The sequence below is a fragment of the Anser brachyrhynchus genome (assembly GCF_964034855.1).
Source record: "Anser brachyrhynchus genome assembly, chromosome: 15".
Classification (NCBI taxonomy): Eukaryota; Metazoa; Chordata; class Aves; order Anseriformes; family Anatidae; genus Anser; species Anser brachyrhynchus.
Window position 1 is genome coordinate 17,015,271 of NC_137733.1, and position 25,317 is coordinate 17,040,587.

Here is a 25,317-nt window from a genome sequence, read left to right on the forward strand (position 1 = left end):
CATTACTATTTTAGGATGTCTCTGGGCATAACCTGATATTAAAATTATTTGCTCTACGAGCCACCATCAGATCAAGTTAGAATTAAGGAATCACAACTTCACCCACGAAGGGGCTAAACCCAAGAGGAGTTCGGCTTTGTGATGTGTCGCGGACGCCACCCCGGAGAGCAGCCCTGGCTCCCACGTGCTCCGCTGGCAGGTTAGCTGAGCAGCTCTCCCTCAGGCAGGCTCAAGGAAATGCCTCCCTTTGCTGCCCTGTTATGTCAGATACCAACATCTCCCCCCCAGACGCACCTGACACCCCTGCACAACCCATCCTTTCCTCTGGTTCCCTACAGCACCTCGCCCAGGTGGCTGCACGGGCACAGGACGATGCCGCAGGCTCTGCTTAACATGCTGCGACACAAGCGCAGCGTGCCAGGTTTGGCAAAATCATTATCGCTCTCCTAGATCCTCCAAAGCCTTGTGAAACAACCGGAAAAACAGACACACTGAAAGAACTAGATTTTATTCGTCATTTTAAGGCAACATAAGACTGTGCTTTCCTTGTGCGTGTGCTCTGCTCTCCCTCGCTGTGCGTCCCTGACCCGACGGGCACTCACGTGGCAGAACAGAAAAGCCCGAGGTAATCCAGCTAGAACAGATCCCATGGCATGTGCGTGTCTGCCTTTTATTGTTAATATTTTATCAGTCTTCTGATCTGTTTCAGCAAGCAGCAGTACAACAACCAGAGCCAAAGGAGATGAGAGCATGCAGCTAGAGGCACGCAAGAGGGCAACTAATATTTTTCAAATCCCTCAGTTTGGAGTCCTTTAATTTCTTCCTCTGCAACAAAAATCTGAAGAATTTTGCACATTGCCCACTCAGCAGTCAACAGGCAAGCCTGCCAGTTATGTAATACTTTCTTTCTTCTAACCAGCAGGCTTTAGCTAGTTCTCTACTAGAAGGCACAAAACCTTATTCAGATATCTTCAAGTCAACAAAATTGAACAGGTCTGATACAAAGCAGACTTTATCAAAAAGTTTATATAAAGGTTTGAAAGGCCTTTTCTGCCTCTACTAAGGGAAAACAAAATAACTGAAGCTATACCTGCCCTGACAACACCCGCTGTTCTGAAAAACAGATAACTCGTCCAGGAGTTCATTCTTATGGATTGCAGGCATGGAGAAATGCTTTTCCCTCCTACGTGAAAAGCTTAAAGTGAAACTGAATAGCTGAAACTTAGAAACGTGGCCTTTCAGAGAAGCAGGGAAGCTGGAGCCCTACGATAGCAAGGATGGCACAGCCAACGCGCGGAACAAAGCAAGCCCAGCACTGCCAGACGCTGAGCTACACGTGAGCAGCCAGCTCTGCCTCAGGAAGCTCCAAGCAGCCAGCAGTGGGTTGAGGGGACAGGTGGGACATCTGCCTTCCTCCCCGGTCATCTGCTCCTGGCCGCTGGGGAAGACAGACACAGTCCAGCCATGTCATTCCTGAGCTTTCGTGTAGTCTGGAATCTGACCACAAGCGACGACACTTTTTAAGCTGAGAGTGAGCTGTAAGCTTTTTAAGCTGAGAGTGAGAGTGAGCTTTTTTAAGCTGAGAGTGAAAACCTGCTGCTGCCCTTACGGTGCACTACAGGCGCAACAGGAAGTATCTGGGCAGCTTAACACACCGGTCCTCTGGAAAGCACCACACCGCAACACACTAAAAGTAAAGCTTCAGACACTGAACAACTTCTGCTGAGTAAAATGCATTCTTAACAGCTCCTGATCTCAGTGATTTTTAACTGTCTAATTCTTCAGACCAACACGAGATCTTCTCAGTCCCCGAGGAATTGAGATAGAGGTCAAAATATACATACACTCTTGTCTTCTGACCGTCTGTTTGTGAGACGCAACCCCTGCTCTTACCCAGGGCCCCAGTAGCAGGTGTTCAGCCTAAGAGAACTCACCAGCGGTTCACTGGGACACAACTGCACTGAAGCAAGCCACTACAAAGTCCTCAATGTGGGCAAATTCAGGCCATTTTTCCTTTGGCTTTAGCAACTCTGCTTTGAAGGGTATGCGGATTAATGAGATTAACAGATGTACAAACAAAACTGACAGCTTGAACACAGTTTATCTCCATAAGCTATTCCACTTGTTGCTACGTTAATGGAAGTTGCAAATACACTGCTAAGTACAACAGTCAGCAGACCCACACTGAAAACATACTAGCTGCACATTTTTCTCTAATTGGAAGTTTGCACTATTAAAAAAGATTTACGAGCTGCACAGCGCATAGATTGTGTCAGTTTTACCTTAGGGGTGCAAGAAATAGATAAATGTGTACATACCGAGCAACTTTTGTTGATATAGCTTAGGCCAAGAAGCAGTGCTAAGGGGGCTGTTAGCCATTTGTTTGCGGACACCTCAGATTGAGAAATTCTACCTGAAGCGGTGCTTCCAAGTGCTGCACGTACGGTTGCCTCGAAGTGGTGAAGAGGTAGCACAAAGCTGCAGCAGCTGTGCTCCCGACTGCGCTGCTCCAGTCAACGTGCTCCTTACTGCCTCCTCGCTCTGCCTATTCCACAGCCAGACTCCACCAACACGCGGGTTTTCAGATATCGCACTCCTTCTGCTATTAGTAGACAAGTGCTTTAGTATTTGCATGCAGTTCATTTCAATCAGCCCTTGACAGTTAGCTACACGAACTCTGAAAGCCTGCACATGTTCAGGAAAACAGACCTTCCCTAATCCAATCTCCTCAGACTCTTTAAACCTGTCATTGAATTAATCTTCCTTCTAGAAGAATCTTAAGTGAATTTTCTAGTTACAGAGACCTCAAACTTCATTTGGAGATAAACAGGAAATGTTTAAGATGGCTATTGTAAACACTGAAATGAGGATTTTCTTTTTCTTTTCACGAGTACTCCGATGTAGACAAAGGCTAACCTACAAGACCAAGCACAAAGCAAGTTTTCCCCTTGCACATGGGGGGTCAGATTCATAAGAGCTTTTTTCCACAGAAGAACAAGAAAAATATTAAACTAGTATTTCTTCGACATCTGTAAAACAATTTGATTTTACTTTATTTTAAATAGCTTTGTAAGGTTTGTATTATATTGTAGTGCTTTAGATTTAGAGATGAGCAAACTCATTTTACCACAGTTTTAAAAAAACTAGTTCGCACAGTACTATCAACAGAAGACCAAGATGTAAAAAATGCCCTAAGCAATAATTCACAGAAGAATTCTGAAAAAAATAAGACCAGAAACAATAGACAGTACTAATATGGGGGAAAAAATAACTCAGACCACCCAGTTTTTCCATGATGCATTACTAGAAATTAGCAGTTTCCAGCAGATCTCCCCCTATACATATCAAAAGCAAGCTGCTCCGTGCTATACACAATCACTGAAGTTATTTTAACTTAACTTGCTTTAGTGTTGTGTCACACTAATGCCAATTCCAACATACAGATTGCCAAGGGGCTTGAAGAGCTCCTAAATATAGTGTACCACGGTACCTTTCATGCACAGCACGAGCTATTAAAAGATACGCGCAAATACTCCTGCCGAGTCGCAGTAATGTCATGTGTACAAGGCATGGAAAAACTCTGTACACAAGATATATTCAAACAGTAAAACTTGTTAAGAAGCTACAGCAAGCTAGCTTTTTGACTAAAAAAAGATCTAAGGCTGTTTGTGGCCTCTTCTAGACTTTAATTAGTCAGAACTGCTGCTCCCTGGTTTAAATTAGCCTGACAGCCTGAAAGGCAGATAAAATATCTCTCCTGGTAAAGACACGTGTGTCCACCCAGCAGTCTTGATCTTACATGACTTCACGGATCTAAACTTTCCAAACCAGTTGGCTGGAATAATTTTTAATCTGTATGGTACGCTAAAAGATGAAAAAAGAAATTGATGGGAACATTCATAGTTAGGTCCCCAGAGGCACAAAAGCCTAACTCGTGTAAAATTATTAGACAGTCTAACGAGTGTCATTAATTACCAAGCTGTTTTTCTGTAACTAAACAGCATGACCCAAACACCTCCGTGGACTCATTTCTCATAGAAATTACTCAGCTATGTAGCTCAAATGCTTATTAGTGTATTATTTGAAAGCCTTTAATGACAATACTTCTGAACATTTATTTTTGTTAGAGAACTAGAATACTTCCTGAGCTTCTAATCAAAATCTGTCTCCTTTCATAATTTATTAGAGTATAAAAACTGTAAGACTTAGATTTACGAATTACCTCAGTGACATCACACACAATATAATCCTTTGTTACTTCTGAACCTGATACACAGCTGAGCTGCTACAACGCCTACCTGCTTATGAGGCACCCGAAGGAAAGGTACGAGCGGGCCAGGCAGGGGAACCTCACCTCCACAAAGCCGCGAGGCAGCACGCAGAACGCATACCATGATGTGCCCCTCACAAAGTGCTCAGCCCAGGCAAAGCACACCTGAAACGCGTGTGGACAGAACCGTTCTTGGTCCAAGCATGGGCTTGGACTTCAACGCAGATTAAGTTTTGGAGGACTTAATACTTAAATTTCATTAAAAGCAATCTCAACACACAGTCTCTAAGGAATCACAGGCCACCTGAAATTCAGAACGAAGGTTGTGACTCTTTTTTTTCCCCTTCCCTTATAGTCCTTGAAGCCTCACTTAGGGCTTCAAATGTCTCTTTATTCTGATACATTAATTCAGCTCCTCTGGAACTAATGATTGCCAGGTGAGCTATGTCTCCGCTCCCCTTCTCTGCTCCTGGCCCCACTTCTTTTGAATTTTCTCTCATCAGACATGAGATGCTTCGTGATGACATGAGAACCGCCACACTCCCACCAAGATTAACAGTTTATGAAAGGGGTCACTCGCCCGCTCCAGATGAGAATGCCCCAAGGAGGTTCGGGCGCTGCCTCCCGACAGAGGCAGTCGCACAGCTGCCTGGCCCAGCCTCAGGCACTGTCTCCAGCACAATCGACACCGGCTGACCCCAGCCGACAGCAGACAGCACCGGAGGGACCAGTGCTTGAACTGCCAGGTTTCAAGGGAAGGCAAAACATCCTGTTCGATCTTCCCCTCTCCTCCATGTTTATATGGACAAGTAATTGATATTTCACTTCAGGGGTTAACCAGAGCTTGCTTCTACAGCTGCATCATTTACAGAGGACCTGTTAAAAAAACAAAGTACTCAGTGGCAGATTGAATACTCCTCTTGTTTAAGGCATCCAGCAACATCCACAAGATAATTGCTGTGGAGTATTTAACACCACATCTACTAATTATTGGGGAATCCTGCTCCACTTAACTAATCCCCTCTTTAGTTCCTTACGTGTATTTCATAATGCTATACAATTCTGACCATGCAGACTCACAGGCTTCTCAGAAATGCCATTCCTCTGCTTTAGCAAAGCTCCTGACCACCTTTTCTTATTCCTTATTCTTCAGCTAAGGAGTTACTTTCTGCTGATCCTAAGTCATGTACATGTGGTACAGCTGTAGGCCAAGCATGCCAACCTTCATAAGCTGACCGTAAGAGAGGTTGTATCACTCATACTCATGGCCAGCTCAATAGAATATGCCCTTAACTTTAGATTTAAACATTGCTTCATTAAAAATAAAACAACTATGGGTGTGCTGACCTCACCATAACATGCCTGTCCCCAGTTTTGGGGAAAAGAGCTCAGAACGAGTGAGAAGAGCAGAACACACCCCTTTCTGATACACCACCACAAAAAACAAGAGCCAAAGGTCACCCAAGGAAGCAGCAGATGACACAGACGGGTAGATGTGACAAACAAGGTAAATGGCAGGGAGCACTCTGCACCACAGCCTCGGGTGCCACAGGTGAGCTGGCAGAGACGAAGGGATGGGACCCCCGGCACGGCTGCCAGACCCACTGCAGCAAGCGCTGCTTGTCTGGTGGGGCAGCCCACTCAGCAGCTCGGCCTCCCAAGGGTGAACGGGGTCCTAAAAAACTGACCACATCTCTTCAAGAGACTTACATGACCAGTGCAATGCTTCTGACAGAGCATTTGCCTCATGGTGTCCAAGCATATGGCTAACCAGCAAGTTACAGCAACGCAATATATATCAGCCTCAGAAAACAGCCATCTGCAACCGTACCAACACCTCTCGTAAAAACACCGCGTACCTGAAGGCAGTTGGCTTTGATTCAACTACACCTAGACAAAAAACAGATAAAAGGTACACTGCATTATTTTTCAGTGTTACAGAATTTACAGATTTACGGAAGTTAAACTCATTTCAATTACATAAGCACTTTTCTTTAACTTGGAAGGACACAAATATTCAGGTCAGCAATAAAAGAGTAAGAAGTACGTTAATAAGACTACAGCAGGCAAACCCCTACAAAGGGCAATCAGGTCGATTCAAACCACTTACAACCACTTACAACCTTTTGCGTACAATCTCTATGCAAAAGAGGCAACAAGTACTGGTCAAAACTTCAAGATACTCCTCATTCTTTACAGTCTTCTCACTTCTGATTAATTAAAAGAAAAGCTCGTATGTTCTTGGGTAAAGAATCCATACCACTAACTGAACACTCTGAAGACAATTTATTAAAAACCACTTTGTAAGCAGAGAGAGACCCAATAAGGATGTGCTCGCATTTAATGCCAACAGGAAAAAAGGAGAAACATGGTTTAAATTGAATTTAAACTATCAATGTTAGGTGTATGAAAACAAGTGAGTTGGTATCATTAGGTATAACTTTTAGTGAAAACTTATTTCAGCTACCTGTTTGTATTTTAATGGAAGCAGAAAACTTTGCCGTTCGAGGCACAGGCTGCTACCGCACCAGCAGACTGCCTGGCACAGAACAACCACCACATCACGCACACAGACAGCCACACCCCGGGAATCTCAGCTGGGAAACAAGCGATAGCTGCATCTCCCGGGGATCCTCACAACAGACACTTCTCAGCCGCGGTAGTCAAAGGTCAGAACGAAGGTTGGAACTTCTGCTCCCAACGCAAACACGACTATAAACACTTCTCCAGATTTAATTCTTCTTTTCCCCCTGAGGTAAGAAGTAGCCTGAGATGTTTATCCTACTCGGTACAACACAGATTACCAGAAATTCCACTTGGGATTTGGAGCTATGGCCCAACACGTACAAGCAGGAACTCCAGTAATCACTCCAATGATTTTAAAGTCTACAAATTTATGAAGAAAACTCTATATGAGATGAGGATGAAAGAACACGGGACTGGTTTGGAAGTTATGCTCTACCTTACAGCAAAACAAATGTCCTAACAAAATCTGCTACTTTGCCATTATTAGCTGGCGCCCTGGTCTTTTACATCCAAATAGGCCCCAAAGAAGATAAATAATGTATTAAATGAATTACTGGAGCAGAGGCCGTGAAAGCACGAACTCGGATAACCTGAAAGTATACACTTCGGGATTAAGTTTTTATTAAAACCTGAGAAGTTTCTGGAGGTATAAAGAATAAGTTCAGAGCCCTGCTCTACCAGCAGGAAAGCTCCATTTGCATTTTCGGCGCACCGAGGAGCCGCAGCTAAGCGTGACCGTGCCTGCGCCCGGCTCTGTTCCTGAAGGCTTTCCAAGACCCCGCCGTCCCGAGACTGGTGGCAGCCGCTCAGACGGGGCTTTGGTTATTTTCGTCGCCGAGCACGCACCCCCCCGCGATCTCCTCAGCGCGGAAAAAGCACGCCGCGGATCAAAATAGCTCCGTGAGACGCGGTAACAAAGGAAGCGAAAGTCACGAAGGGCAGGCAGGAAGCGCACGGCGCGGGCGGCCGGCAGGGAGCCCAGCCGAGAGGCGGCCCCGGCCCGACCCGGCCCCGGCGGAGCCTCCTCGGCGCTCCCGCTCCCCGTTCCGCTCGGGAACGCCGGGCTGCCCCCCCCGGCCCTTCCCTTCCCTTCTCCTCCCTCCCCGCCAGGCCCCGCTCGGGACCCACCGGAGGCCGCCCCGCGCCCGCTGCCCCTCATGCGGGGCCCAGGCGCGGCGGGGCCCGGCGCTGCCCTCACGCGGGGCGGTCCCGCGCGGCGCGGCCCGGCCCGGCCGATCTGAGCCCCCCGCCGCGCCCCCCGCAGCCCGGCAGCCCCCCGGTAGCCCCCGGTGCCCACCTGCCGACGGTCTGGTTGGCCAGCTGCTTCATGCGGTTGAACTGCTTCTTCATGGCGGCGGCCGCCCCGGCCCCCCGGGCCCCTCACCGCGCTCCGCCGCCACCCGGCCCCGGCCTCCTCCGCCCTGCTCGCGGCGCCGCCCGCCCCGCCCCGCCCACACCGGAACCCGCCGCCGCTTCCGGCCCCGCCCCCCAGCACCGGGACAGCCCAGGAGCCCGGATGGCTGGCCACGCCCCCGAAGACTACAACTCCCGGCTTCCCCTGAGGCACGCAGCCATTTCCTGGGCGGGGCCGAGCAGGCCGCGCCCTTCCATTGGGTGCTGTGGAAATGGGCGCGGCCTCGGGCCAATCGCGGCGGGGCTCCCCGAGCTCCGGCGTGCCGCCCTGCGGGGGCGACCAATGAGAGGCGGCGGGGGGCGGGCCGCACCGGGCGGCGGCGGCAGGGGCCGGTAGGGGGGCCCGCTTCGCCTCGCGCCCTCCATGGCGGCCGCTGCCCGTGGCCCCCTCCCCGCCGCCGGCCCCGACGAGGCGGACGAGGCGGTCCGGGGCACGTGCGAGGACGCGTCCGTCTGCAAGCGGTACGGGACGGGGGGGGGGGCGCGGGGCCTGAGGGGGAGCGGAGTCGCTCGGAGCCTCCCGGACCCGTCCCGGGGGGCGCCGCAGGGCCTGGCCCCCACCCTGCGGGGCCCCGAGTCCCGCCGCTGGGCCTGCGGGGCCTGGCCGTGCCTCGCCGCTGCGGGGGGAGCCCCCCGGGGGGCTCTACTCGGAGCTCGCCGCGCCCGCCCCGGGGTGCTGAGCTCGGCTGGGCCAAGGCAGCGGTGTCACAGTGGCCCCCGGGTGAACGCCGGCGGCCCGCGGGGCAGAACGGTGCAGCAGCGCAGCGCGGGTGCGTGCGGGCTGGGAGACTTCAGCCGGGCAGGTCCCGGTTGTTGGGTCCTCAGGGAGGAACCGCTCGAGGTTGGGCTCTTCGCCTGTGGCAGGCCGTCAGGTAGCGCAACGGCCCTTGGAAAGCGGCTTGTTTAATGTGGCAGCAGGCAAAATGTTTTAACTTGGCAACCTGTAACTTCCTAATGGAAATGCTTCCACGCGCTCACCAGGCTGTTCAAACCTCGCGTGCACGTAGGCATGCACATCAGCGGGCTTTTCAGCTTGTTTCTTTTCAAATAAATCTTGCTGGCCTTACTTTATGATTTTTTTTCCCTTTGTTGGACAGGTTTGCTGTAAGTGTTGGCTACTGGGAGGACCCTTACATCCAGTGTTTTGTGAGACAAGCCAAAGAAAGAAAAGCACCTGAAATCAACAGAGGCAAGTTGGCATATAAACATGAAGATAATACGAAAGTATTTTTATCTGACCTTGAAGAGCGTCAAACCAAATTTCCATATATCATATATGGAGCGCAGGATATACGTAAAAGAATGAGACAAGTACCCTGCACAGTAAAATTGTGTACAGTGTCTGACCTTACAGTTATTTTTCTTTTAATCGAAGCTCTTATCTTTTGCTTTCCCAATTCTGAATGGAGTGTCTCTTAGTTAACGTGCAACAGGCTGTACAAAGCAATCAATTGTCCTGGGTCAAGTATTGACAGCAGAGTATGTCAGCCCTGGCCTCTGCAACAGTTAAGTGCGCACTACAGCTTGAATTAATCTGGTCTGTTCTTCCTTTACCCAAGGAATCGTATTTTTTCTATGCATCCGATTTAGTTAGTAAAAGCGGGAAAAAATAAAACTCTTAGGTATATTAAAGAATGTATTATTCTTCATAAGAAACACCTTTTTGGGGAAAAAAAAAAGTTAACAGTTTCTAAAGTTACCTAAAAATCTCTATGTTAAGCATCCAGTATTATATTAAAATAGTAGTTAAAATAATATATTTATTTTTTAATATATTTATTTTTTAATATATTTATTTTTTAACAGGTTATTATGCTCGTGTTCATGGGGTCAGTTATCTGCTTAAGGCCTTTCTAAAGAAAACAGAATGCAACTGTCAAATTGTGAATCTTGGTGCTGGCATGGATACCCTCTTCTGGAGATTAAAGGTAAGTGGTAGCTGCAAGTAATGAACTCAGCTGAAGACAAAGATTTGTGTGGATGTTTGAAGCACTCTTCTGCAAGGGCTTATCAGTGCTACGTTCTGCAGCACAGTGTGGAGGTGTGTATGTCTGCAGACTGCCCTGGCTAGTTTGCCTCAGTTCTCAGTTTAGAATAAGTTTAGGTATCTTTAAACTGAGGCCCCTGAGGAGAGGCTGTTTTCACTGGTTTTCACCCAAAAGCATGTGACACGAAGCTGACCTCTAGAGGACTTTCAGGGAACAGACCATGAACTTAATGTTTTGCTATCCTCTTTAGGGCTAGGATTTCACTTTCCTTGCCCTGTATCCTTTTATTTTGTGCACGTGAAATGTGAATGGCCCTAATTCTATGGTATTACTCCAATTCTCAGGATGAAAATCTTCTCCCTAGAAAATATTTTGAAGTGGATTTTCCAATGATAGTTGCAAGAAAAATACATAATATCAAGTAAGTATATCGCTCACATTTACTGATATGATACTGGATATAATTTAGCTAAATGTCGTCAATTGGAAGCTATAAATTTTAATTATTTCACCTCTCTTCTGAGGAACTCTTCACACTCCAGGATTTAGAATAAAGGTTTGATTGTGCAGGCAAGTCGTACATGAGACTGCTCTACTACAGTTTCAATTTGGAGAAGTTGCTATGTGGAAACTTTAGGAAGGCAAGCAGACTTTATTCTTAATTGTATAAAATGTAGTGGGGCAGGGCAAACCTCAGGATGATCACAGGCAATTAAGTCTCTTCTATTAGTACTGAATACGTAATAAATTTTCAGGCTTGCATATTCAGTTAGATAGGATAGCTGGTACTGTGCCTGAATATTCTGTTTGAATGAATAAATTAAGTTTGTGGAGATACTTGAGTGTCTGGATTTCTCTTGAAAGAGTACCTCAGAACCATAAGAGTTGGTTATAAAACTCAACTGCAAGTCCAACCTGCAGACGTTTTTATTTCCAGTAGAGGGCAGAGGTATTCTCTTGTCTGTTTTTTTTTTTTTAACACATTTAAAAAATATATAAAAAAAAAAAATTGGAAGCAGAGTTAAACAAGCCTAACTGCTCAGAGATGCTTCTTCCTTCTTCCCACAGATCAAAACCTCCCCTGTCAAAACCTATTATAGAATCCCATTCAGGGGACTCTCTTCTAATAGGTGAGTCATCTTTAAAATAAGTCAGCAATGTACTGCAGCACTTTTAAAACTTTTCTGATCACTTTGTTCTGATATGTGGGCAGGCTTTTAATGTTTGAAACGCTGTTTGGACAGAGAATTGGGAGGGAAAAGAGGCTTTTTTCTTTTCTTATAAAATCCTGCCCATTTGCTCTGTGTCATGTTAGAAATGTCTTCTTTTGAAAATGTTTTATTCTGCCGGAAAGTTTTGCTGTTTTTTTTTTTCTCTTGTATGTCAGTTAACTTACATTTTCTTCTCTGTCACGGAAAAGGAAGAATGCTACCGATGGTCAGATATACTTGACTAAAATATCTCAGTGCTTTCCTCATGTTTTCCATCTCGTTAAGAGCACAGGTCTTTACATTTAGCAGTCTTCACAGAAGTAATACAGCCTACAAAGTCAATTTGCAGGAGCCGGTGGCACTTGTTATACTTGGGTATTTAAATAAGAGGATATTACACTCAGTTGGTGTTATATCGTTCTACTGTCTTGGCTTACAGCCACATTAGGCTTGTGTCAAGATTAGTTTAAATTTGTGAAAAAAAAAATGGATTCTGTTGAGCTGTGTTTTCAGTGCCCAAATTGCAGATACTGCACTGTAGCTTCTTTTGGACCACTTAGGAGGAGCAGTAATTAGCTGCATCTATGATGGCAGCTAGTTTGCATTAGCAGGTGTCACTCTAAAACAGAGCTGGAAGTCTCGTGTTTCCTGTTATGGTGAAATCTACAAGTGCTTTTAATAGGCATAGTCCTAGCTGAGAGGCTGGAGGGCTTGGAGGAGCCCTCTAAAGAGAGAGAGTGAGAAGCTGTGCTCATGCTGCCAGTGGCATGCTGTAGGTGCTCACTCCAAGGCTTGTTTAGTGCGTGAACTTTGATCAAGAGCACTGCCACACGCTGACTGAACTGCATATTTATGCATACCATGAACATTTTATTGCTGCATATTAGAGAGTTGTAATTTAGCAAAACTTCAGATGTCATTTGAATGTCAGGATTCTCTGCTGTTCATTCAGGTTTCAAAAGATGAAAGCCCAATGCACCATCTCAGAAAAAGACCAAGTACCGCTCTGTTTCGGTAGGAGACCTTGTAAGTGTGTGATACAATGAGATATGCTGCATAAGTACTCTTAAAAAAGCATTAATACAAAGCTAATCAGAAAGGTTTGATAGCGTTTGTGTTACTGAATAGCTCTGTAGATACCACTTGTACAGCAAAACTACTGCTAAGTTACCAAGTTGCAGCAGTGTATTGCAATCAAAACCTGCTAATTAACAGGTCACTGCAGTTGTGAACCTACTGGAGTGGCTTATTTCTTTAAAGTTTTTCTTGTTCTTTCTCAGTGCTGGGCATTAATGCTTTAGAGTAGGAATTTCAGTGTAACCAGCTTGGTGTAGGTGCTACCATGGTGTGACCTTTGGGCTGTAGCACAGTACCTGCATATATTCGGAGACAGCGAAAGTCTTCTGTGGAATGCCAGCTTGGACTGGCACTCAGTAACCACGGATGAGATTGAGTGAAATCCCTGTGGGAACTCTCAAGGACGCATTAATGGAACTGCTTCACATGGAAGTAACACCAGAAGAGGGTGTAGAATGAGCAGACAAATCAGTCGGATGAATCTTGCCTGGTCCTAAATCTTTCTTACAGCTCTAAAGGAACTTGACAAAGTGTGACCTTATACGGCTGTTAGAATAACTCTGTGTTCTGGGAGTCGTAACTGTCAGGATGGTTGTGATGGGCAAACGGGGCATAATGAAGCAGCGCTTCCAGATAGTGAAATTGCTCAGGATTTTTGAATCTTGGGTTTGGTGGTTGGTTCTTTTTTTTCTTCCTTTTTTTTTTTTTCATTTTTCCTCGTAAATCAGATCCGCACCACTGTCTCTTGTGCACAAGGAATAATTTCAGAAGCTTTCGAATTCATTTCTTGAGTTGCTGTAATAACCATTGACGTGACTCTTGTTCTCACTGCTTTTCCCCTCACGCTAAATGTTTTCATTTTATGGAACCTAGTGCTTTTTTGGCTTCGGGGCAACATTTGTTTTCTCCTTGCTGTTTTTACAAAGAAGTGGCAGCAAGGCTTGCAATTCAGGGATAGATATTTGTGGCCTCTGCCCTTGAATGCAACAGGATGGCACTTGTCATTGAACAGCTTTGCTGTTTCCGAGGGAATGTCAGATCTCCAGGGGAAAGCAGTGAATTTGTGCAGTAATTTGACATTGCTGTGGCAGTATCAGGTTAAATTGTTTTCAAAGTTCAGTGATTCTATCTGGTTTATGATGCTGTTGTGAGTGTCAGGAATTTAGTACTCCACATTTTGCTGCCTTGCGGGTGCAAATTATGTTTCAATGAACTATTACCTTTGTGTCGCTCATACGCTTTCTGACCCTGTCTTGTCCAGCTTGGGAGTTGATTGTTTTAACTTGCTTTTTCCTACATTTCCAACTTCGCTTGTGACTCAACACAAACATCAGGGGTGTTGCTGTTTTGGTGATTTGTATGCCTTGCGTTGAGGATGATCCTGCTCTTGCAGGACAAGCTAAATTTCTTTGTGTTTTTGACGTATACCCTCTTTTGATGTTGTAGTTACAAACAACCCAAATGAAACAAACACTGTGTCATTCATGCCTGTGATCCCGCAGCATGGTTTGTTGTAAAGCTGTTGTTTATAAAGCTGCCAGAGATAACTTAGCATGAAAACGAATGTGAAGAAAGCAGTTTGAGTGAATAGTATGCTGTCTCTTGGAAAATCTTCAGGAAATGTTATTTGAGAGCAATTTGAGAAGAGATTAAGAAAAGAAAACTCTGAATTCTTGCATTGTAAGTGCTGTGCTTCGTGCTCCTGTGACTCTATAATGCTGCTTCAGTAGACAAATTAAGATAGGGAGTGAGTGTCTGAGGGCCACCATAAAACAGAACATTTATTTGCTGGTAGCATGTTTCTGTAAAGGGAAACTTTATTGTAGTAAGGTCAAAAGGCAAATATAAGCAAATCCTGCTACCATTCAATAGCTGTAGTGATGTCTAGTTCAAACTACTTGTTTTGTTACTTTCGTGGCAAAAATCACAGAAAATACACATGCAAGTGGTATGATCAGGGCCAAATGTATTATGCGTGATGCAGATAACAGAAGTATACACAGGGGCTGAGAGGAGCCTGTGTTGGACTGATGGGCTGGGTTGGAGTGGTGGGGGGAGTTTTATCTACCTCATCTGCGGGGAGCTCACTGTGGGAGGCGCCTTCGGAGGGGTGAGGTTATAGTAAGAAAAATGTTTGTTTCTTTTAAGCACCAAAAATTTGATTCAGTTAAAAAGAACCTTCTTGTTCATAAGAAAAAAATCAGTGAATACCGCATGACTGTGCTACCGAAGTGTTTTTTTTTTCCTCTCTCAGCTGCTCTGTAGGTAGGCAGCTATTGTGACATACACTTGCACCAACGCTACTTGGTCAGGGTAGCAGCGTATTTGCAAATTTTCATATTTAGAACATCAAGCTATATGCTGAAGTAGAAATTGGTGCCAAAGACCATGAAGTAGGATCACGTTATTTTCTGGGGCATTTATGACCATGCTCCGACTTTTGGCCTCCAGGCTGGGAACAACGGCAATTCCAGCTATCATCAGCTTTCATTGCCTCGCAATAAGTGAGTGTCTGCTATCTGTATGTGAAATGCTGGAGCAGTTGTCAGTTGGATTTTAAAATGTTGAAGAATTTTGCCTAGTTAAGTTTGATCTCTTCATCTCTGACTTTATATATAAGGGGATATTTTTTGTGCCATTTATAGGCCAAAGGTAGAAGCTGGTAGAAAATCTTACACAGAATTTTAGAAAAGGCTCGGCCGAAACTTTTTCCTCAAACTTTTTTTTCCACCTCTCTTTTTGCATTTTGAAATCGACTTGTGCTAATTTCATATCCTTCCCTAAGATTTCCTCCAAAAGTATTGATCATAAATGTTGACGTATATGAATTATGGAGATATTTAATGAGGTGCTGTCAGATACGTTTCAAATGAACAATTTTTAGCAATTGTATCAACTTTTGTATGATGTGTGTGCAGCTCTGCCTCAGTTTTCATCTGCGGTTGTGTTTGCCAACAGCCATCAATGGAGAGCTGAGGGATGTTGGCAGGGAAATGTGTGGAGAAACAAGTATGTTCTGTTTGAATGGACCAGAGAAGAACCAGGCAGCCCAGATACTGGAAACAGAAGTAAAGTGATTGCATTTGGTGTAAAATGCTTTTGAAGAGAAGAAGAGAATCCGTTCCTCATCAGCTTTCTTCACTTTTTTTAAGTTTCTGCTGCTGAGAGTCCTGTGCATTCTTAAAGACATAGCCAAGCATGAAGCATACTTGGATTTAAGGTTTAAAGAATATTTCCACTGAGCCAAATAACCCTTGAGGAAAACTGTTTTGTTTTTGTTTTTTTGTCCTGTAGATAACTTGAAATCACCAGGCTATGGTTAGGTGGCTGTTGGTTTTCACTTGCCCCCAGCCCACATCTCCAGGAACAAGTAAATGTTTGCTTAGCACTGAGGATCAGCCAGCTTACTTTAGCCATCCCTTCTTCTGCCCTGTCACGGCATAGCTGAAGTCCTGTGGTTCGTGGTGTATACAGGCATGTTAAAAACAATGTTAGTAATTTTGATGAAATTTGAACCATTGTAAAGGACAGTTTTAACCTACAATTTGAGAGGCTTTGTTCTTTCCTGTTCTTTGGTTATAGAAGCTCACACTTATGGTATGAGCAAAAGACGCTTATTTCTACCTCTGGTGAGGTGTTTGTAGTACGTCTGTTGCTGGGTCAGTTGAAGACTTTTGCAGCGTATTTCTGGTCATACTGAATGTACCAGTACGTCCACATCAGTGCAGCTGGACAAGAAGATGGCATTAAATTCATACTAATTGTGATGGCTTGACGCTTACTTTGCTGTATCTCTGGTAAGCAAACAAATCACTATCTGAGTTCTTTCCTGTGCGTGGTGAGGTTCTTTAGGTGCCATTATCGTGGCCTTGATACCATAACATAAAGAGAAGGGTGTGGGAAGCAGTAAAGCTATTACAGAGCACGCACACAGAAAAAAGCCTTGACTGAAAATGTCGAACCACTCGCTGCACAACTTCCCCTCTCCGTAACTCTGCACAAACCATTCTGATCTCTGTGCTTGTTTGGAAATGTTGCTAGAAAAACAATTATTGTGGCTTTCTAGAGCCTTTTCAGAGTTGGTCTCTTGAAAACTAAATGGAGCTCCTTCTCCTAGAATGTTTGAAGTACTGTTTAATTCAATGAATTGCTTTTTGTTTTTTTCCATATTTTTCCTCTCTCAGAATGGAAAACCTTTTTCACATTGTCTCTTCAGCCACTCGGCTTCTCTTTCACCCAGCTCTTGACATCTGTTCTGATACTGCGGCTCAAGAGCTGTGTTTCTGCCACAGGTTCCCAGGCAGAGCTGTGCCAGAGCAAGTGACAGCTTCTGCAGATGGATGCTGGCTGTCCGTTATGAGACCGCTTCAAACTCTGTTCTTGTTGTTGTTTTCGTCGTTTCTCTCCCTACTGTTTAGCTTGCTTACTTTACTGTTTGCTCGGACATCCAAACAGTAGGAAGGGAAGGTTGCTTGCTATTCTGTCCTCCCATCTTCACTCCAGTAGTACAGCTCTTGAGTTAAAGCTAAAGCACGAAAGAGCAATCTATCATATTCCGACAGAACCTTGCTTCTTTAAGGGTGGGTTAGATACTGGACTTGTGATGTGCTTTCTCTGCGGGCTGGGTTTATAGAGCTGAGTTGATTGCAACTGGTTGTCACAATTACCAATAGCAAGATACTCATGTTGCTACTGGCTTCCTTACAGCTTTGCTAGTATAGCAAGTGCCTTCTGGCTTTAGTATTATTTCCCCCTTTGCGTTGGGAAACCTTTATCAAAGCTTGCTTACCGCTGTATCCTGGGCTGAACATTTACATCTCAGAATATCTTTTCTAATTTGACTCCTCGCATGTAATACCATTGCTAGACCATACGAGAAGGCTGAACTAACTTTTTTGGCCCCCGATCATGTCTGATACCCATAGATGTTATATAATGTATGTGTTGTTAGTTTATATAACTGTATCGCTTGTTAATTTTTGAAACATTGTTAGTCTCGTTTTTCAGAAATTAGTGAAGGAAGTAAGAAGTCTATTGGGTCACCTAAAAAGACTCTAAAAAGAAAGCAAATACCCCTGCATTTAATCTTCATTCTTTTTTTCCTCTCTGCATTCCTTGAAACCATGGTAACAGATAGGTTATCCTGTCTGCATTATAGCGGCTACAGAGTAGAAGATTAGGTGTTTGGCAGAGTCTGATGCTAATATAACACAATCTGAAAACTACAATAATCTGGTATGAGGGAAATTAGTGTTTTTAAAAGAAGAGTTTTCAGTTAATTATTAGGTATAACAGATCAAACTTCGACTTCGTATTCATATGTTGATGAATATTTTAATTTATAATTTCAGCATACCTCTTATTTGTAACTGTTGGTTTCCAAATTTTGAACTTGCAGATTCTCACAGCCTAGACTCCAGTCGTTATTCCATAGTAGGAGCAGATCTTCGTTTCTCATCAGATCTGGAGGAAAAGCTAAAGAAACATAACTTGGACATACAGTAAGGTTTCTTTATTGTTACTGTTTTTTTTGATGAGAGCATATGGAAGCAGACTGGTGAGAGTAAAGTCAGGCTTGGGCATACAGTATCTGCATCCAGTTCTCATTATGCTATTTCCATGGTTACCTTTTCCTGAGCCCTTTGAGCAGAAGGAATTGTGCAGACACCTCATGCAGCCTAACTGAACTATTGCAGAGTTGTTCCTTCTGTAGTCCCTCCTGCAAACAGCGTTTTCATCACCTATGTATCAAAATATCATGAGTTGTTTTTTTAAGGGTGGAGTTTTTATTGATTCAGTTGTATTTTTTTTAAAGATGACTTATGGGAGTACCTAGATCAGTACCTAGGTCTTCCAGCCCTATTTTTATGGGCATGAGTCAAGATTTCTAGGAGCTTAGCTGGAAAAATGAAGAATAATTCGGTCAATGTTATTTTATTTTTTTTAGAGTTTTATCTTTGTAATTATTTTCTATTGCCTCCACTTAAAATCTATATTGTTCCCTAGACCTTTTGGTGAAGTGATTGCTATGGAGTTTTTTGAGAACTTAACTCTGGAAGCTAATGTCTAGCATTTTATTGTTCAAGCATTAGGCTTCTGAAAGGGCCAGGATTTAAGTTTTTAAAGCAGATGATGGACATACCTTTCAAATATAAGATATATATAAATAGCGGCTATCTGGATGGGTGGGAGAGAGCATATGGGAAAGCAGAATGCATCAAACTGCCATTTAAATCTTTACATTTTCGTCTTCTGAAATCTTGTCTTGCTTGTCTGTATTGCTGCTCCTTGTGGAATTTCTCCTTCTTCTAGTGACTTTTCTTTTTCCTGTTGATTTTAACAAATAAAAGAAAATTCTAATTCCAAGAAAAATCACTCGTGTAGATGTCTGTTTTGGTGGTGTGGATTTTGTTATTTTTTTGTTTGCTTGTTTCTTGTGGATGGAAGAAGAAGAGACAAAGTGCAAACTACAGATTGCATTTTGATCGATGTTAGTACATGAAGCTTTTTTACTTATATCAAACAAATTTGTCTAATTATAGTTCTTAAAAAGTTTTAGAAAAAAGAGTTTTTCTCTTCACTTTGTACTTTAATCCTAATTTTGCTGATCTGTTAAAATTGCACGGATTGTGTCTATAGGGTATGGTTCTTCTCCAAAATGATTTTTAATATGCACTTCAGTTCCTGCTGCCACAGTTCAGAGATCGATTACAGGATACACATTCTTCTGTATTCATTGCGTGGCTCGCTTAAAAGAGATCGTTTCTTAATATCTCAGTTCTGGAACCAGGGGAGTCCTCTGTGATTAATTTGTTGGCTGCTGGAAAACCCAGTTCTAGTCAAACTGATGAAGTGATTTCATTCAGTCTTAAATGTCTAGTTCATAATAGTGGAGCTCTTTTAAGAATTTGGGGGGCATGAAATTACTTGCCAATAATTCTTGTTCTTTTGCTAGAAGTGATTCTCTTGGTTTTTGTTTTACAGTTTGCCAACGCTTCTGATAGCAGAGTGTGTGCTGGTTTACATGACACCCCAACAATCTGCAAATCTCTTAAAGTGGGCAGCAAGCACTTTTCCAGTGGCGATGTTCATAAATTATGAGCAGGTAAAACAAAAATGGCATTTTTTGAACTGCATTATTGACATAAAAATTGTTCTCAGAAGTGGGAGTTCTGCTTGTAAAATGAGTTGTCCATATCCTTTTCTATTGACAACAGGTTCTGCTGAAGTTCTGTGTTAATGTGTGGTATCTTGTCAATCTGTTATCTCATTGTAATGAATACACGACTATTCTGAAAGGTGATTTGCTGGACTATATTGAACCAAAAGAGCTAGGCTTAATCCATATGTGGGTGAAACCATAGAATATTAGTTTAGATAAGACAGAGCTAAATGAAATGATGCTGAATATTGACGATGAGTTCATAGCATTAGATAATCACCTCTCTTGTGTTTGGCAAAGGGGAGCAAAAATCATATCAGCATGAACTTAGCTTTTCTGTGTGCTAGTAAAACGCTGCCTGGAGGGAACTAGGTAGCTGCAGGAGTTAGTAACAGGATCTTCCATATTGTAAGTCACTGCTAGGGAGCTAAACCAGGTTGTGAACAACTTAAAGCAGAGTTAGTTTTCAGCGCACAGTCCCTGTGCCCACAGGGGAAGTAGTATTGTTATCATTAGACCAGCACTCAGTGGTAAACATGACATAGCTGAGGAGGTTGTGGCTGTGGGAAATGAGACCTAGTTTAAGAATGGGAAATTTACTTTTAAGTTATCCTGTGCGTTTTATGACAGACAATTAGAGAGTTTAACCAAGTTACTGCTTTTCATTGCGATTACATTCTTTTCGGAAGGGGGAACACTTTTGTCTCATTCTCTACCTGAGGTGAATATGACGGATCGGTTTGGACAGATCATGATTGAGAACTTGCAGAGACGACAGTGTAACCTGGCGGGAGTGGAAGTCTGCAGATCCTTAGAAGCTCAGGTAATAGAGCACAGAGCTCTGGGTGTGTTCAATAGCAAATTTACTTTATTTGTCTTCAAGTTCCGTGTACACTCTAAGGCTCAGAGCAGTAACTGAAGCAGGTGTGGGGTGGGGCAACTGCTACCTACAGGAAACCCTTCTCCATCTGCTTTACAGTGATTCCCTGCTGTTAATGTTGTGGTTGCTAGATAACCAGTTAGCTTCTGCAATTGTGCAAAAACTGCAGTAGATCAGAGCACAACTCTATCTAGCTCACTGCCCTCTCAGTAGAGGTTAGCAGCAGATGCTTAGAAAAGGGTATAACAGCTCTTCAAAGAACAGGTCAAGCAGCTGCCCTACAAAATCCTTAAGGGGAAAAACTTTTCTGGTATCATGTCCTCGAGTCTTCTGAAAACTGTCCTCCTTGTTTATTTTACAGAGGGAACGATTGCTGTTAAATGGCTGGGAAAATGCACATGCCATTGATATGATGAAAGTGTACAGCTTTTTGCCACAGGCTGATGTCAAAAGGTATTGCTGGTAGCTCGCTTGCAGCCAAAAGTCATCTTCACACACCATTTCCAAAACATTTTATGCCAATATGTAGTACGGGATCCCCTCATATATCAGAGGGTAGCTGTGTGCAGATGCTAGCTAGCTAGGCAGAACATGTCCGAGTCTGAGGTTTCTGCAGAGCCTTAAGGATAATGCCTAGAGCAACACAAGTGATCCAGAGGGTTATCTCTGTAAGGAGTAGACTGCCAGTGGTAATGATTTATTTCGGTGAGGTATAAAGCATCTCATGACAGAAATTTGCAGATAAAAGATGCTACAGAAGTGCTGTGTTTTTACAGTACCCAGGATGTTTCTTGTGAACATCCAGCCTCCACAACACCAGATGGGTGAGGCGGAGTCCTAGGATACATTCGGAACAGGCATCCACTTTTCATGTCCCCAAGGCGGAGATGACATCCATGTGTTTGCTCCAGTCTTGTAGGCCTACGTAAGATTACTTACCATTTGTTTTTTTCTGCTACAAGTGGGTGGAAAATGGCCAGTTATGTTCTTCCTTCCTTTTCATATCATGTTCATGAGCTAGATTGCTGGGTCTGTACACGGTTGAGTACAGAGTGGGTATAAGTAAAGGCTGTTTGCACTGGTCAGTAGTCTGCATTGATTTTGTTATTTTTTTGCATTAAAGAAATGCTAAAAAGGGGGATTTTTTTTAGTGAGTAACATTTAGGTATGTAACGTGAAATGTGAATTGCTATGAGCATTACCTGTTGTTTGAATTAGCTAAGCAACTCCCCTTGGTCAAAATAAATATTTACATATAGGGATTTCTCAAATTATGGAACTGAATGGGTGAAACTGAAAATCATAGGTTGTTTAAATAGGAATTATGACACTAGGCTAATGTACAGTGACACAGAGAGGAGCACGCCATGTTAAACTCTTTAAAGCAAGGACAGCTTGGGAGAGGTTTTCTCGCTTTGGTGAAGTGGAAAACATTAAAAAATGAAGAATCCTTGGTAGAGACCATTTTAGGGAAAAAAATCCTCACATCTTATATGTACCATTTGGTTTGTGTTTTGTCATGAGCTCATGTGGGAGAGTTGTTAGGAACTGCATTGGTGTACCCATCACTCACCAAGACATAATATGGGCTTGTTGTGATTGTGTGGAGAAAATACTATCTTCGACTGTTAGCTGTTATCCTTTGCTAAAGATGAATCTCATTCCATTAGTCTGTAACTACCGTCTCTACATAAATCCAGCAAGACCAGATACATGTAGTAAAAGGGGTTAGAAGAGAAATGCTGGTATTCCTGAGAAATTACACAGACTAATCCTGGAACATTAAATTCCTGGGATTGGAAGTTAAAAACGTCTCATTGTTTCATACATTGACGACAAAGCCTAGCAGTGGTGGTATCTTCATTATGAACAAATATGTTTATTTTACTGTAAAGATAACTGCTTTATTGGCTATGCCTTTCAATTCTCTGGAGTGAAGAAGTGTACATTAAAAACTGCCCTGATACTCCAGTTTAAATCACATGTTTTTTGTTTCCACAGAATAGAAGAACTTGAATTCCTAGATGAAAAGGAACTGTTTGAACAACTAATGCAGCACTACTGCATCTGCTGGGCCTCAAAAGACAGCAGTAACCTGGGTAATGTTCTCCAAGATCTAGGAGTTGACCCTTCACATTGAAATCTTACATGGAAAAACGGGGACTACGTCCCATCAGATGTATGACAGAAGTATCCTGTAGCTGGAATGGGTTCTGCTTCTCTGGGGCTGTGAACACCTCCTAGATGGTGACAAAGGACTGTTTCTCCACTGTCTTCTGAGGGTTTGTATAGGCATCTAAATTGCCTAACTCAAGCCTGTTCAGTACAGGGGAGTTTGAATTTTTATACTGAAAGTTGCCGTATGGGTTACTTTAAATAACTGCCTGCTTTATACTATCAGTGCTAATTGAAAGGATTACAAATCCTATGAACGTAAAGTACCATATGGGCACACAGTATATAAAATCACGGTGTCCTGACAACATAAAAATAATTTTCTGCTACTTAGTCCAGTCTTCTGCACTGTCCCCATTACATCCATCTAAGGCTTAAGTGTTCCATCCTGGGAGAAGAAATTCCCCCTGAAGTTATTAACTCTTTTAGATGTTCCTTTGTTTTTTAAAGCTGGTAAAGCGAGATCTGCAATATCCCATTGCTGTTGCTGTAACAGAGGTGCTAGCTTGTGGTGGCGTCAGCTGATCTGAATCCTACAACTTTGTCAGTATTGAGTTACAGAAATGCACAATTTTCCTTTGTTTTCTGATTGCTGTGAAGTCATGACTGTGCTACAGGACTTATTTCTAGAGGAGCTAAGCACAACAAATTCACCTACTCATAGTAGCTAGCATCCCTGGGATCTGCAGCATTATTCTTTGCTGTGATTAGAGAAGTATTTAGGACAATTTTGTGTACTGAGGTTAAATGGTGCAGCGTACCTTAGAAGTCAGAAAAAGCAAATCTCAATCAAATGTGTAATGCCTGGGCATGCCTCAGTCTAAAGCACTTTTTCTTTATCCAGTGTGAACTCATTGCCCTCATTAATGGTACTTGTCCCAGCTTTCTCTTCTTAATTCCACGAGCAGACTCTTACTTCTGTCAACAGTCTGTATTGCTCTTTCTGCCACAGATAACCTCAGTGTTCCTTCAGATTGGCTTATTCAGATCAACTGCTGAATTGCTATGAAAAAAAAAGTTTAAAATTGCAGATCAACTTGATTCCTAGTTTCCTTTCCTGCCACCAAATCTTTAGTATTTGTTTTAAAACCAAAACAAACCTCAAAGCATCCTACTTTCTGTATCTATCTTAATAGTGAAATATGGGTGGTATAGGTATAAACAGTTGTTTCTCCTCCCATGCCCCCACCCTTTCTTTTCTTTTAGGTCTTGCAGATATCACCTTCTAATGTACTTGCTCGAAGGAAGCCGTGGGCCCAGAAGCCGCAGCTACTGCCTTCTGCTTGAGACGAGATCACAGAAATGATGGGACTCTGCATGTGCCAAGTTCAGTCTGCTCATCTGTGTAAGCAGTGCCAGTAAAGAAAACGACTGGTGCTGCTCATGTTGACTCTCCTGTTGGCTTTTGGTAGTTTTAACAATTTTTTTGGCCCATTGTGAGCAATTGTTACGAAGCAAGACTCACTTCCCATTCCTGGATATCTCTAATGACAGACTTTTATAAGATGTTGGTAATTCCTGTTTAAAAGCTCACCTTCCTTAGTTTAAAACAGAAAGTAAAGTGTTCTTGGATTATATTATTCCCCTCTTTCATCTTTGTGGATGTGTAAATTGTATTTGTGACAGGAAGCTGAAAAAAAAGTTGGTGAGCTGCATTACTGGATACCTCTTTGCACTGTGCACGGCTGATCATGAAAATTAATTTTTGTTCATTTTCGTTCTGTTCAGGTTTAACTTTTATGAAGTGTTACCCTATTAGCTTTCTCCAGGCTTTTACTGTTGCTACGAGGCTGTCATTATATTTGGTCTGTTTTTGTATGGGAAGAAGAAGAAAAGGGACCGTGATTCTTGTTCAGTGATGTACAAGAAACTGGTAAAGCAGATTTTATTTAACTGGATAAGACTTAGCTTGGCAGGTCAACATGGGAATTGTAATGGTAAGAAAGAAATTAATCTACATTTGAACTGCTTCTGGCAGTATCTTTACGCCAGTGTCTCATTCTTCTTTCTTTCCCCTTAAAAGAAATGAGGAAAATCCCAGCAGCAACAAAACAAACAAACCTGCCCTATTGTTTGGAATTGAATCGTGCAACCTTCTGATGAGAAAAATAATAAATGTTTAATATTTATAATTTGCCTACTGTCTTACTCAAAAATTACTTATTCATTTCTATTTTAGTGATGGTTTTTCCTTTGCCAAATGCCTCAACAAGAGTATTTTATTTTTAAAAGTAGTTGCAAGCATAAGCAGCCATTTTAGTATGCTGTGTGCCGTGTGAATTCCTGTAGCGTACAAGTATCTGGCTTTGGAAATAGTTGATATGGGTTTGGACTAGGGAAGGAGGTTATTGAGATTCCAGAAAAACTAAACACTTCTTAGAAGTGACAGTCAGTTTTGGAGGAACAGAAGTAGGAAAAGAAATGGCCTTTACTTTGCTGCCCTCCTCTCACAGTCAAGTACCAATTTTAGTCACTGGTAGCTACAGGCTGCCTGCTGTAATGTTTGTATCAAGCTGATTTCGTAAATGACAAGGCACAGAAATACAGTATTTGCTCTGCTTGGTCTTTGCTAAGTGTTTCCCAAAAAGAAGAGATGGATCCTCTGTGCAGCAATG

The 25,317-nt window shown here is 43.1% G+C and overlaps 2 protein-coding genes across 7 annotated transcripts in view; one reads left to right on the forward strand and one right to left on the reverse strand.

Moving 5' to 3' along the window:
• The window catches only part of ARHGAP17 (Rho GTPase activating protein 17), a 42,305-nt gene extending 34,056 nt beyond the window's left edge, over nucleotides 1-8,249 (reverse strand). For 5 of the 6 annotated variants that reach the window (XM_080556764.1, XM_080556759.1, XM_080556762.1 and 2 more), the window contains exon 1: nucleotides 8,094-8,249. In XM_080556764.1, coding sequence (XP_080412890.1) covers nucleotides 8,094-8,146 — 53 coding nt within the window. In that variant the 5' untranslated portion in view covers nucleotides 8,147-8,249. The remainder of the gene's footprint in view (nucleotides 1-8,093) is intronic. The other variant, XM_080556763.1, reaches the window with a different exon arrangement.
• Nucleotides 8,250-8,503: 254 nt separating this feature from the next.
• Nucleotides 8,504-24,834, forward strand: LCMT1 (leucine carboxyl methyltransferase 1). The gene is made up of 11 exons (XM_080556777.1): nucleotides 8,504-8,671; nucleotides 9,307-9,398; nucleotides 10,016-10,137; nucleotides 10,542-10,618; nucleotides 11,266-11,327; nucleotides 17,884-17,986; nucleotides 19,470-19,590; nucleotides 20,369-20,470; nucleotides 20,889-20,980; nucleotides 22,529-22,626; nucleotides 23,909-24,834. Exons 1-11 carry the CDS (start codon nucleotides 8,574-8,576, stop codon nucleotides 23,929-23,931), a joined length of 990 nt encoding a protein of 329 aa, XP_080412903.1. The 5' UTR covers nucleotides 8,504-8,573; the 3' UTR covers nucleotides 23,932-24,834.
• Nucleotides 24,835-25,317: the final 483 nt, after the last annotated feature.